Below are 14,683 nucleotides of genomic sequence, written 5' to 3' on the forward strand. Positions count from 1 at the left end.
AAAAGCAGTTTATCTTTGTAAGAAAGTACTTTCTTAATAAATCAGAAAGGACCAAGCATGTGCCTGGTATATAATAAGTGCTCCACAAATGATCTCTTCCCTGACATTTACCTACTCATTGCAGTAAAATACATATTCACAAACTCTCTTGCTCAGTATCCTAAAAGTTTTTACTTAGAAGTAGAGCATAATAAGTACAAATCCACATATTTTAAATTAAAAACAAAAGCTAATAAGCTATTTTATGTATTGAACAAGAAATCGGTTGTGCAGAGTACAAAATAGGAGCCTATATTCAACCCAGTTCAACATATCTTGCTTTGAATGTCTACCACACAAATGTCAAATTATGAAAAGGACACATTTTTCAGTAACACCAAAAAATGTTTCACCTCAGGATTTTCAAGTTGCGAGTTAGAATTAACACATTTTATTTCACTTATTTGAAACACTGTGCCTGTTAAATTAATTCATCACAAAGGACTACAAACAAAGTAATTACATGAATGATCTTATAATCTCTACTGGCAATTGTATGGTGTCAGAGCTGTGCCCAGAGATTAATCTACAAAGATTTATGATGCTACATTTCATTTTTCTCCTTAATACAAACTCACAAAACTGTCACTAGACTAGCTGTTCCCGCTGACAGTTAACAAGTTGAATCTCAATCAACATATGAGTTCCTGACTTCTTCACTGCAAATGCCTGCACCAATCAGGTGGCCAGTAAAATCATCAGAACCCCATTTTCCATCCTGATACTGTGAATGAAAATGTTCATTCCTCCCCCATCTCCCTGCCAACTAGAAGGTAAAGCTAAAGTGAAACAGGGATTCTCTTGTAACACAACACCAAGCTGTTTGTTTGGTTTTTTTTTATTTTTTCCCACAGAATCATGCATCCCCACAGTTTGTCTAAACTCTATTACTATTCTTTATGTGCTAAACAGTCCTTTGTGAATTGCCCTGGGCAACTAAGCGTCATTACTGACCATTGTTTAAAGTTCCATTCAAGAAATTCTCAAAATGACTTTTAAAATTCATTCCATTCCAATTCATTCCATTCGTTAGTCTGCAATCCATTCTGTGTTTGCAAAAATATCTCTTATTCAGGAAATGAAAGGATAAAGGATAGTACTTGCAGAGGTACTTCGCATTTCTGACAGAAAAGCAGGGCTTCTATCAGAAATCAGAACTCTGTAGTACTCATTGTTCACCTAACCCACTTCCTTCTTGTCAACTGAAAAATAGTGAACCTAAAAGTTAAGAATTAAGTTTTATTCAGGCAGACAAAACTGAAGACTTTTTTCCAACAAAGACCAGGTAGTCAAAACATCGAAAGATTATTGTTAACTAAAGGAAATCAGATACTTCAAGTTAAGGAATTTAGTGCCTTTCTATGCATGGGAAGGTACAAGAGTCAGGGCTCACTGAAATCATCCCTTGGATGTATACTGCAGCTATCTGGGCTAGTATCCAATGCTTTCTCAGGGTGCACGGTCAGGGGTAGCTGCAGTGGCTGATGGTGGGCATCCTGTTTCCATCCTGAGTTCCCTCAGGGCTCACTGTTGGGGCAGCTACCATGTGATGACTTGATGGCTACAACATCCTTTTGTACTGATATGGCAGGCAATAATTTTCATTCACCCTCTTCACTAGCCCAATACAGTAGGCAAATTACCACCAATGTGACATTTAAAAAATGTGGATAGAGAAAAGGGATTAAAGGCTCCTCAGTAGTTAAGAAATTGAAGAGCGTGCTTCAGGTGGAAACTTATCTTGCCAACTCCTATGGATTAACACCCTTAGTGCTAACAGCAAGAAAAAAATATGCCGACCATTTAAAACACCAACAGCATTTTTGGTAACACACTTATTTGTGCAGAAATTTTATACCCACAATGAATTGAAAACTGATAGTACTTAGTGTTTTCTGAGATTTACTTACACTGAAGGTAAACTCAATGAAGGAACCAAACTGGGCATAAATAATCCATCCATTTCTGCCTGGGCTGATGCAGAGGGATCCCTGTAGCCCCCATTCTAGTGGCACTGGTCACCAGATCAGAACAAATTAATAAGCTATTGACTTTTTATGGCCTCTTCTAAATTTCTTACCTCTAAAACTGTGAAAGAGCTAGTTGTCTTCTGGGAATACAAAGAGAGTAGTAAATAGTTTTTGAGACAGATGTAAAAACAAACCTTAATCATGTCCCTTAGATCCAGTTCTAACTAAAAATCTTCTATTATCTCACTGGTCCTTGCTTTTGTGCCTTAGCCACTGGGTCCCCACATACCTCTCCTGTACTAACGGATTTAATGAAAGGCACCACAAAAGAGAATATATTTCATTATGAGCAGGCTTTCTCTCCCGGACACCATCCCTGACCCTTCTGATAAGTGCTCTCTAGATGGTTCTCACAACAGTGCAACAGTTTAGCAGGTAAGAGTTTCTGAAAGGCTAGGAAAATGAGGCTGAAATGCAACCCTCAGTATTCAATTCCCAACTTCCTACTTAGAAGCTCTCTAAGCCCATTAAAAAAAAAGTATTAGCACAGTCCTTTCTTGATATTTTCCATTAGTTCCTTAGACATCACACATGAGGAGGCAAACCAAAGCTCACAGTTGCCTCACGACTCTTTCTAGATTAGCTGGAAAAATGAAAGGTTGATGTGCCCTAAGACATGAAATCAGAGAATTTCAAATGCCAACTAATCCTTCTAATAGCAGCAAGGCAGGTGTTCTCTTTTAGGAGAGTTCTAACTTGCTCCATTACTCCAGAGATGCCCCAGGACTCATACCTCACCCTGGATCTCAGAAAACTGTTCACATGAGGTCAGGCCAGCATGTCACTAGAATCAAGTCAACGGTGAGTGAGCACAGTAGAACCCTTTACAAGCCCATAGGATGGATGAATTCAGACTTCAGAAACAAAACCACCAACTGATGATGAAATCCAGACCCACAGCAACACTTGTCTACATGGCAGGATTAACTTCCATGAAATAGTATGTTGTTTTATCTCTCAAAGCATATTTATTTCCAATTCACCAAATTTTATGTAAGCAAAAACAAAAATGACCAAGGAAATGTATTTGTATTACCTTCTTCTGATCTTCTAGCTTGTGACTCACTGGATTCTTCCCATGTCTGTTCATCTCTGAAGATAAATCCATCACATTAGGTTCTTACCCTTCACAATGGAATCTCTTCAAAAGAGCAGCAAACTAATCCAAGATGCAATCACTAGGAAAACACTGGCATGCCACATTTCCCATCACGCACCGTCTCTGAACTCCATCAGCTCCAAGGAATAATTAAAAAATCCATGGACTGAATGGAAAAAAATGAATTTTGTAATTTACTCCTGGGACTTTCCAAATCAGCATATCGTTTTCATATGTGGACTTCTCAAAAGCAAAATATTCATCCAGGAATTTTAACTCCAACTGCTATCTTTTTCTTTCTTCACAGTTTTCCATTTTAATAAATAATTACACAGTTCCTGTAAACCTGGGATAAAAAAAATAAGCACACAGTTAATTCTCCCCCACCATTCATAGTACAATTAATGAAAAATTCTTATCTGAAATGTCCAATTTAGAAAAAAAATTGTAGGCCTGGATTATATTTCCCATGGAAGTAATGGCAAGTGAAAGGCATTATTCTTTAACTCTATGGCCTTCAAAATACCAATTATAACACCTGAAGCAAAACAGAATATTAAAACCAGGGATTTGCAGCACATGGAAGCTAAAAATCAACAGGGAATACACACCCATTCACCAAACGAGTATATGCCCCATGGTCCCGCTAATTTCAGCATTCATAGAACTACAGAATTCAGAAAAGAGCCCACTATAACTAGACACTATGCTAGACTGACACTTTTCATAAATAACTTTATTTAAACTTCAAACGAATCTATAAAATGGATATTATTATTCCATTTTAAGATGAGGAGATTGAGAGGGTAAGCAAATTATTTAAGTCTAGTTAAATGAGTGTAACAGGACTAGAATTTGAATTCAGATACCTTTGAACCCAAAACACATTCTTTGTCCCAGATACAGCTATCTCAATTCATATTATGTATCTTATTGTCCACAAGGACATCAACAATGACTTTATTAAGTGCCTTGCTAGATTATGAATACATAGGGCACTCTCCTTATAATCCAGTGGTTTCCAAATCCATCCAGAAAACTGAATCAACTGGTAATAATCTTAATCACATAGATTCCTGGGGTCCACCCAGCTCTGCTAATTCAGAAGCTACTGGGTAGTGCTTGCAAATCTGTTCTGGTTTTTGTTGTTGTCGTTTTCCCATCTCTTCTAAACAATTCTGATGCAAGAAAACCACTGAAGAGTTGAAACCTCCCTCTAATACAGGGCACTTCCCAAACTTGTCTGCATTTTGCAATCATCTGGGAAGCTTCAAAAACTACTGATTCTTATGTCTCATCCCCAGAGACTGTGATTTAATTAGTTTGAGATATGGCCCGAGTCCTGGAATCACTGCTCTAATATAAAAATTCCCTTTACATAATTGACCACTGCATGAATACATCAGACAAGAGGGAACTTAGTGTCTCAGGAGGCAGCTCTTTCCATATTGGGGCAGTTCTAGTCTTTAGACTGTTCTTCCTAATTTGGAGATGAAGTCTGCATTCCCGAATGGGTCTGTACATTTGTAATTATTTATATCGCTGTAGTCATCAATGTACACAAAATCTTTTTAATTTCCCTTTTCATCTGGCAGTTCTTTGAGTATCACCATAGTGGGTTAACTATCCCTAGTGCCTCCAACAATTCCTCACCACCCTGGTTATTTACTTAAACGGCTTTACTTTTGACATGACCCATAAACTGTACTATCCAGAAATGAGCACAAGGGTCAAACATGCCATGCTCCCTTTAAGAACTCACCTCCAGGTACCACAAAACACGCCAAGCCAAGCATAAAATAAATGATAAAGTAGACAGATAGTGTTTGAAAAATCAGCTCCTGAACTGTTTCCTGACATTCTTTTGCCAAATTTTTTTCTTCTACAACTCCTCTGCTCTGCTGCATAGGCATTTTTACTATATACTATGTAGTAGTTTGTGTACTGTGTGAATGTTACCAGCAAAGGAAACTGCATGGGCAAAGGCTCGGACATAGGAGAAAACATAGCCTATCTGAGGAATTCAAAGAAATTCAGCGGGAAGCCACTGAAAATTTTTAAGAAAGAATGTAACATAAAATTATTTTTTATTTTAAAAGTTCATCTTAATTAAAATATGGAAATAGATGGGAGAGAACAAAGCTTGTGGCAAGAGAAACCTTATAGGGATTGTTAGAACAGTCAAAGAGACAACAGCATTCTGAACTAGTGTAGGAGCTGACAGGTAGGAAAGAATGACAAAACTGAGTGATATGGTACATGAAAGGACGAGCTGACGGAATTGGTAATTGATTGGACATGTGTGTGGTTTAAGGGTACATGAGCATAGGGAACTAAGATAATGTTATCTAAGATAGCATATCCCACAAGAGAAGCACTTCAGACACGGGGAAGATAAAGGATGCATATTAAATCCAGAAAATTACAAGCCAATCTCACTGATGGACATAGAAGCAAATGTCTTGAAGGAACACTAGCAAACTGAACCCAGTAAAGTATAAAATGAATCATATATCAATTCCAGGTTGGTATCACCCTGGGAATTAAAGACTGGTTTAAGATTTGAAAATCAATCAGTGTAATTCACCACATTAACAAACAAGGAAGAAAAATGGTATGCTCAGCTCTATTGGTGCAGAAATATAATTTGACAAATTAAACATTGATTCGTGATCAAAAAAAAAAACCTCTTGACAAATGAGGACTAGAAAGGGACTTTCATAATCGTCCTTTATCTCGTAAAGTGTGTTCATAAAATATCTATAGCAAACATACTTATGGGTGAAAAGTTAAACACTTTCCATTGGCTCAGGAATAGCACATAAATACCTGCTAACATGATGTCTATTCAATATTGTACTTAAAGTCCTAGCTATGCAGTGAGACAAGAAAATAGGAGAGAGGGAGAGAGACAGAGAGAGGGGGAAGGAGGGGCAGGGAGGGAGAGGGATGAAGGCAAACACCATAAGCATTACAAGGAAGGAAAAAAACATTATTTGCAAATGTCATGATGATATATATATATATATATATATATATATATATATACACACACACAGATAACACAAAAAATCAAGAGATAAATTACTAGAATTAATGTGTTTAGCAATTTTCCTGAATACAAATATATAATATTTCTTTATAACAGCAACAAATACTCAGAAAATGAAACTCTAAAAAGATACTGTTTTACGGTATCATTAAAAATAACAAATATCTTGAAATGAATCTCATAAAAGATGGCAAAAACTTTATGATAGTGCAATAAAACACCATCAAAAATAAATATCTAAATGAATAGAGGGCTTATTAATAAACTAAGATTCAGTAGTGCAGAAATGCCAACTCATGCCTAAAGGATTTATAGATTCAGTGCATTACTAATTGAAATTCCCAGTTTTCTTTTTACAACTCCAGAAGATGCTCCTAAAATATATATGGAAACGTAAAAGACCAAGAAAATCCAAGACACTCATGAAGAACAAGTTGCAACTATTTGCTTTATCAGATTTGAAGACCTATTATCAATTTACACTAAATAAAAAGGTACGTAACTGGTACAAGGGTAGGCAAGTTCACTAATGGAATGCAAAAGCCCAAAGAAGGACTCTTAACACCTATGGTCATGTGATTAATTACACAGCTGAAACTGCAAAGCTGTGGGAAAAAAGTTTTTTCAATAAAGAGTTCTGGGTCAACTGCATATTCATATGGATATTCAATTGACCTCTACTTCACACCAATAATCAATTCCAGGCAGATTGTAGACAAAACAATAAGGCTTCTGGGAAAGGAGCCTTACTTTCATGATCTGAGGGAAGGGAAAGATTTCTTAAACAAGAGACAAAAGTTACTAAACATAAAGAAAAAATATAATTGAGATTATATTGACATCAAGAATTTTTATTCATCAGATTGTACCAATAGGAAAATATAAATTCAACCCATAGAGGAGGAAAATGTACTTGTTATACATATAACTACACGTAAAAATATCCAAAAATCAAGCAGAGACAGGCAAGAGTGAAAAATATTTGAATAAGCACGCCAAAAGTAATAATAAAAATAGAGATGGGGAACAGATTAGTGGTTGCTATGGGTTAGGGATGGAGAGAGAGGGTAAGGTTGCCTAAAAGGTATGATACAAGGAAGTCTTGTAGTAAGAGAATAAGGTTGAATCTTGATTGTAGACGTGACGGTATGACTCTATAGTGTGATAAAACTGCATGGAACAATACACACACACACACAAACACACACAAATGAGTGTATATAACGCTGGTGAAATATGAATCAACTCTGTGGATTGTACTGATACCAATTTCCAGGCTTTGGCACTGTACTACAATTATGTAAGATGTTACCAATGGAGGATACCAGGTGGTAATTGCTTCTGCCACTTCCTGTAAATCTGAAATTATTTAAAAATAAAATTGAGAAAAAATGAGGATGTACAAATGGCCAATAAACATATAAAAAAGTGAACACCCTCCTTAGTAATCAGAAAAATGCTGATGTAAATGATAATGAGCTATAAACTTTCATCTACCTAAATGGATCAAAATTACAAAAAATGACAAAACCAACTGCTAGCAAAGATGCAGAGGAACAACACTGCTGGTCAGAGTATAAGTGGGTACAACTATTTTGAAAAAAAAAAATGGTATTTCCTACTACATTTGAAGATACTTATATAGACCAACAATAATACTCTAAGGCATGTACTTTAAAAAAATACATGCATATGTGCATCAAGAGATATGTACAAGAAAGTTTCTTCAGAATGGCCAAAAACCAAACCAAAACAAAACAAAACTGGAAACAATAAAACATTAGAATAGGTAAATAACGTGGTATATTTACACAAGGGATAACTATACATTAAATTAAATGAATAAACTATAGATACACATATCAACATGAATGAATCTCAAAAACACTAAGAATTTAAAGTCCAAACAAAAAGAGTATATACTGTATGATTCCATTTTTATAAAGTTCAGAATCTGGTAAAACTCTTCTATAGTGTAAGAAGTCAGGAGAGTGGTTACCTTCAGTGAGGGGGAAGGAAGGAGTTTTGATTAGAGTTCGGAGTGCTATCGATATAGCATTTTTTGACTTGGGTGGGCATTACATGGATGTTAGCTTTGTAACAGCTCGCTGAGCTGTAAATTTACATTCGGTGCAGTTTTCTTGATGACTAACATGCTTCAAAATAAAAAAATTTAATTAAGAAAAAACATATACATCTGTCTTTAGTATTCCCATGAATGGTCTCCCAAACAAGCAACAAAAAAAACATTCAAGTTAGACTCATGAAACTTGTTACTAGTGGGCACTGTTCTTCTTTTTTAAGGTTATGGACCAGCTGTTTGATTATGGCACAGAGTTCTGTCTGAGAACAATGTCAATCTTATCAAAACATGGTCTGTTAAATGTCAAAAAATGTATTCACCTCTTGACTTCAAACATCTCTCCTACTTTCTTTAGAGTAATGAGTTGTAGTCTATCAATCATACTTTTTATACACATATATTTATATCAGTATAAAAATAGAATTTCCAAAGTACCATTAATGCTCTAAGTTATTTAAATTTATCCACCTTACCTAATGCCTTTCATGACATTGTTAAAAGACATTTAGAAGACACATAGCACTGAGTACCTAATATGTACTCAACATGGTGTGGCCCAAAATAGTCCAATTTCAAATCTAGTCCTTGTCTTTACAGAGTTTACAGTCCAGTGGGGAGTCAGATTTAGCTAAAACCAAAGAGCATCAGCATACTCTACAACTCTAACATCAAAACCTTAGAATACTGATGAGTTTACACCAATAATAAAAGGCAAATTCACGTGGATGGAATTAATTCAATATTACACATATAAAAATTAATTTGAATATGACTTCAGTTCATTTTAAATGCATAAAGAATCTAATATAACTCATGCTTACTTTCATGGAATAAAGACCATTTATAATAAAACTGGCAAAAAAGAATTGATTATGTATATTGAAAAAATTATCACAGGTTATTCTCTCATATGGAGGTAACAGCCAATATGTCATATTAATTCTCTGCTACTCTTACTCAATATAATTCAATGGTTGGGTTTTATAGTGAAATCCATTAACTTTATGTGTAAGTATAAATAGTTTCATTTTTCTATAGCTTAAGAGAAGGTTTCCATCTTGCTCAAACTTATCGAGAAGTCCCTTACTTAGATTCAGGATAAAAAAGATCATGAATGTGAGATTCTGAAAGGATTTTTGAGTGATTGGGGTATGTGCTACTTCCCAACCTAGCCTCCTCACAAGAATTTTAAGGGGACCACTCAGAGAGCTTCCCTGTATTTGTGTGTTCCCTGCAACTGAGAAAACACAGAAGCACAGTACATGAGTGAAGTAACGTGGCCTATGGCAGCAGGGTAGGGTAATGTAGATCAAAGATGTATATACATCTTAGGACAGATTAGGAATTTCTGGTAGGAACAATTGCCCGAGTTCACTTATAAAAGGAAAGGGATCCTGCTCAAAAGAGAAATTTGCCAGGGTAGGTAAGGGACTCCTGCAGGAGGAGGCTGTAGGTACTTCTGAGAAGAGAAGCCAAGGAGAGATCCGAAATGTTCATCTCAAGGAGAGGTCATTACCCAGATCAAGGGAGGTGAGATAAGAGGGACTCAACAGTGAAATCTTCAAACATCCCAGGCAAATAACCAAAAGAGTTAGTTTTAATATCCCCCAGGACTATAGAAAATGAAGCCATTAAGTCAGGATCAGCCAATAAGAAATTTTCTACCTCTATACCTCTCGTCTCTTCCTCACCTCCCCTACAAAGATCCTAGTGAGTGGGTGAGGAGGTGAAAAAAGAAGGTTCTTTCCAGCTGGCTGAAGTGTGGTAAGGAAGGGCACTGGTACCCATCTTGGTTTGGCTGAAAAGGAAGAGCTTTTGAATAATGATATGTTTATAAATATACTGAAATAAATACTCTAAATTTTGAATTAAAACTTGTTTTGTGACCTAAAGTTATCATAAAGCTTATATTGTCTAAAGGTGAACAAAAACATGAAATAAGCCAAATTTCCATCCAGGGACAGAGAAACAATTCTACTCAGAAGAAAAAGAAGTCTGGAATAGACATTTGGATTTCGGAGTCATCAGTCTAAAGAGATCACTCATAGAAGTTACATAAACTGAGAAAAGCACCAAAGGCATACCTCCAGGGAAGACTGAAATTGTCTTAGGTACTACTGCCAAAATTATCTCGAAAAATGCAAACATGATCATAACACAATTCAAATTCTTCAACAGTTCCCTAACCCCTAAAGCTAAAAAGAAAATCAAAATCCCTCAGCATGTCATTCACCACTCTACCCTATCACGATCCTTTCTTAACTTTCCAGCTTCACATATTACCACATCCAAAAAACGTAGAGTTCCTGAGTACAATGTCTCATTCTACAACTTGAGCATTAACATATCCATAAGTGCCACACATCCACTTGGCAAACTACTACTTATTGTTAAAAAGTCCCCTCAAACCCATTTCCTCTCCGAAGGCTTCACTTTCTTTATGACCTCAACCCTACACCAGACAAGTTGGCCCCTTCTTCCCCAATGTTCTGCTAGCATTTATAGACTTCCCCCATAATATCTCACTTACCTAGTTACTCATCACCCACTGGACTGTCAGTCCCTGTATACTTTCTCAGCACCCCCAAGGACTGACACAACACCTGGAGGCTGGTAGCCATTTATAAAGTGATTCTTACAATTCTGAAAAGAACATATTACATGCATATATATATATACACTCCAACCAATACAGTTGATTCTGATCCCCTGATGGGGGTTTTAGGAGCACCGACCGTCACACAGTTGAAAATCCACTTAGCAGTCAGCCCTCCACATCCATGGATTCAACCAACCACAGATCGTATAATAGTGTAGTACCTACTTGTTGAAAAACATCCCTTACAAGTGGACCCATGCTTTGTTGTTCAAACCTTCGTTGTTCAAGGGTCAACTGTAATTTCCTGTAAACCTAAAAAGGCTGTACCAAAATTGTCTCTTTTTATCAAAAACATATTTATAGTTTAGAAAGGGCAATAAGCCCTTTCTGAAATTATTTTAGCCATTCTCTTATTAAGGCATCACACTCATAAAATACAAAAATCTTGTGTATAGCCTATGATTCACTCAGTTAACCACCACCCACATCAAGATACAAAACATTTCCAAAACTCCATGTGACTCTCTAATTCCCCCTCTCCCTTAATAGTCCTAAAGGTAACCACTACTCTGTTTTAGTAGATTTGTTTTCTCTCTTCTTAAAGCTTCATGTTAAGTGGAATCATATAGTGTGTCCTCAATTTGCTTTTCTTTTTTTTTTTCAGTATTAAATCTGGAGGATTCATCTGTGTAGTTTTACGTAGCACTGGTTCATTACTTTCTTTTGCTCTGTGGAGGGGTGTCTGTGCTTATGTGTCCCAATTCATGTACTTGGCTGAAATAAAGCTGAATTCAACACTGGGATTTTTAATTATCCAGAACTCCATATCCTAATTCAGGCTTTCCAGACTTTGCGTTTACAAATGAAGAAAATAAAGAGGTTCACTTTATTTCACATATTTTCCCAGGCTCTAAGACCTCTATTCAAGTCAAAGAGAACGCAAAAGAATCAACAGTCCCTGTGACCATACTGTTGACTGAGTAATAAAACCAGATCCAAAAACCATGAAAAAGTAACTGGAAATTTCTTTTGGAATTCTAACCATTAATCAGAGGTGAAATGGCCATTGTTTATGCTCTGAATTCTGAGAATGAATTGTTAAATACAATTGACCTTTGAACAAAGAGGGGGTTAAGGGAGCCAACCCCTCTGTGCAGTATAAAATCTGAGTATAACGTCACAGTCAGCCCTCCAAAGCCGTGGTTCTGCATCCAGATTCAACCAGCCTTGAATAGTGTAGTAACGAGGTGCGCATTTAGTGAAAAGAAATCCACAAGTAAGTTGACACATGCAGTTCAAACTCACGTTGTTCAAGGGTCAACTGTAATCTCTATGTAGGCAAATCAGTATTTCTAAAGTGCAAAGAAAAGGATCCAGGCTTAAGATAAGAAGTTGCTCCTGTAGCAAGCAGTGCTGGGGCCAGGAGTTCCACTTGCCCTCCCACCAATGGCTCACAGAGCCATGACTCCCGTGTCCCATGTAGTAAAGGACTCTACCACTGCACGACTATTAGAAAACAACTGGAATAATATGACTGTTGCAAAAAAGGTTTAAAAAAATTTTTGATTAACATCAATACCCATTCACGATTTAAATGCAAAAAGAAAATTTTAAATAATAGGAATAGGAATACAAAGAAGCCAGATTGCTATAGCATAGAATACCCTATAAATGATGAACAGAAGAATACATAGAATATGTGGAATTTATAAAATTTAAAAACATGTAAATCATTACTAAGCATTATGTATAAATAAATACAGTTAAAGTATAAAACCATGTATGAAATAAGACTCTTAAAAGTCAGGAATGAGATAAAGACGTCTGTCAGCCACTCAAGAGACCTTCATACCATAAGCACTTATCAGCATGGTAAGACAAAAAATAAAACAAATAAGAACAGAAAAGGTAGAAAATTATTTGTACATAATATTACTGATCATAGGGAGAGTTTGAGAAAATTTACTTCAAAATTATTTAGAAGAAATAAGGCTATCATTTATAACACACTAGCAAAATATACATCTTTATATATATCAGTAACAACAATGAAAACAGGGAAAGAAAATATAATTTTAAAACCAATTCCATTAGTAAGAGATATACAGAATATAAGATTCTTAGAGATAAAACCAGAAAAAAATTAAGATCTTTATATAGAACAGTCTCATTCTAAATTGAAAGCCACAAAAATTATCTACATAGATGGAGAGATACGGCATGTTCATGGGTAGGAGGACTGAGGAGCATAAAGATGACAGTTGTATTCTAATTAGTCAGTAAGTTCAATTTAGTTCCAATCAAAATTTCAATGTATAACTTTTATGAAACTCAAAAGGATTATTAAATTCATATGTAAGAACAAAGGGATAAGGCTAGCCAAGACAGTTTTGAAAAATGCACACTTTCATAATATCAAGATTTATATAAAACAAAGATATTTATGACACAGAGGTACTGGGCAAAGGAAAAGATCAATAAATAATGGATAAAATATATAGCTCAGAAATAGAAATAGACATACCCACATAAAGACTATTTAATAGGTCATCCAATGAGGAAAGAAGTGACAATCTTAAAAACTGATTCTGGAACAAGTGGTTATCCACATAGGAAAAATAGGACTAATAGAAAAAGATTTTTTACACATTACAGAAAAAATGCTAACTCTAGTAAAAGAGATTGATAAAATTTGACCACAGCCATTTGTACAACCAAAAATAAGCATATAACATAGAAAAGCCAGAGACTGGGAAAATCTTTTTATGGTATACATACACATATGTGTGTATACATACTAGAACTCTTACCAGAAAACCACAAACAAAGAAGACAAAAGACCCAGTGGAGAAAAGGAGCAAATCATATAAACAGGCAATGCCCACAAGAGGAACCGTGAATGGCTGATCAACATATGAAAAGTAATAACTAGGAAAGTACAAAGTTTTTAAAAACAAATTATGTCCCACACAACGAATTGTTAAAATTTTTTAAATGTTACCAATGGTAACTGTTGGAAAAGATAAGACTAAAATTTCCAGGAACTGCCAGTGGGCGTATAACTGCTGTGTTGATATAGGGCAAGCACCGTAGTAAGTAATCCGGCAAAACTCAGTATAGTTAAATGTCAGCAGATTCTCAGCTGAATTCCTACTAGTTGAAATGTACACAATAAAAGACGTGTATGAGAATGTTCATTAGAGCATCCTTGGCATTAATTTTTTAAAAAATTAGAAATATTTTAAATATCCAAGTATCAGAAATTTAAATAAGTAAATAGTGGCATATATTTATATTACATGGTTTGCAGCTTTTAAAATGAATAAGCTAAAGCTTCACATATCTCATAGACAAATTTTGATAACATAATCATGCATCAACTAAGGAAGATGCACAGGAATACAGTATAATATCATTTATAATTAATTTAAAAACATGTAAAGAAATACCAAACACCATTTAGAAATACATAGAAATATGGTAAAAGCATAAAACATGTAAGAAATGAGAACACTGAAATCTAGATAGCAGGTTTTCTTCCTCAGGTGAGGATATAGAAATGAGATTAGGGAAGATATAAAAATGAGATTGAAGACATGGAATCTTGCATGGTTATTAAAATTTTCTTCCATGTCGTCAAAAAACTTCTAAAGTCAAATGTTAAAAATGTGGCAAAGCTAGATGTTGAGTACACAAAAGTATTAATTCTGTGTATTCTCTATGCTTACTCACTGTGCTTTTCTTAACACTTAAAATAGTTCACAAAAAAAATGTTAAAAAA

General features: G+C 35.3%; 1 protein-coding gene across 3 annotated transcripts in view; it reads right to left on the bottom strand.

Moving 5' to 3' along the window:
• NAV3 (neuron navigator 3) overlaps nucleotides 1-14,683 on the bottom strand; it is an 826,584-nt gene that overhangs the window by 569,060 nt on the left and 242,841 nt on the right. For all 3 annotated transcript variants that reach the window (XM_057740850.1, XM_057740848.1, XM_057740849.1), the window contains exon 2: nucleotides 3,106-3,514. In XM_057740850.1, the coding sequence (XP_057596833.1) occupies nucleotides 3,106-3,177 (72 nt within the window). In that variant the 5' untranslated portion in view covers nucleotides 3,178-3,514. The remainder of the gene's footprint in view (nucleotides 1-3,105; nucleotides 3,515-14,683) is intronic.

This window comes from Hippopotamus amphibius, chromosome 7 (assembly GCF_030028045.1).
Source record: "Hippopotamus amphibius kiboko isolate mHipAmp2 chromosome 7, mHipAmp2.hap2, whole genome shotgun sequence".
In the NCBI taxonomy this organism is placed as follows: domain Eukaryota; kingdom Metazoa; phylum Chordata; class Mammalia; order Artiodactyla; family Hippopotamidae; genus Hippopotamus; species Hippopotamus amphibius.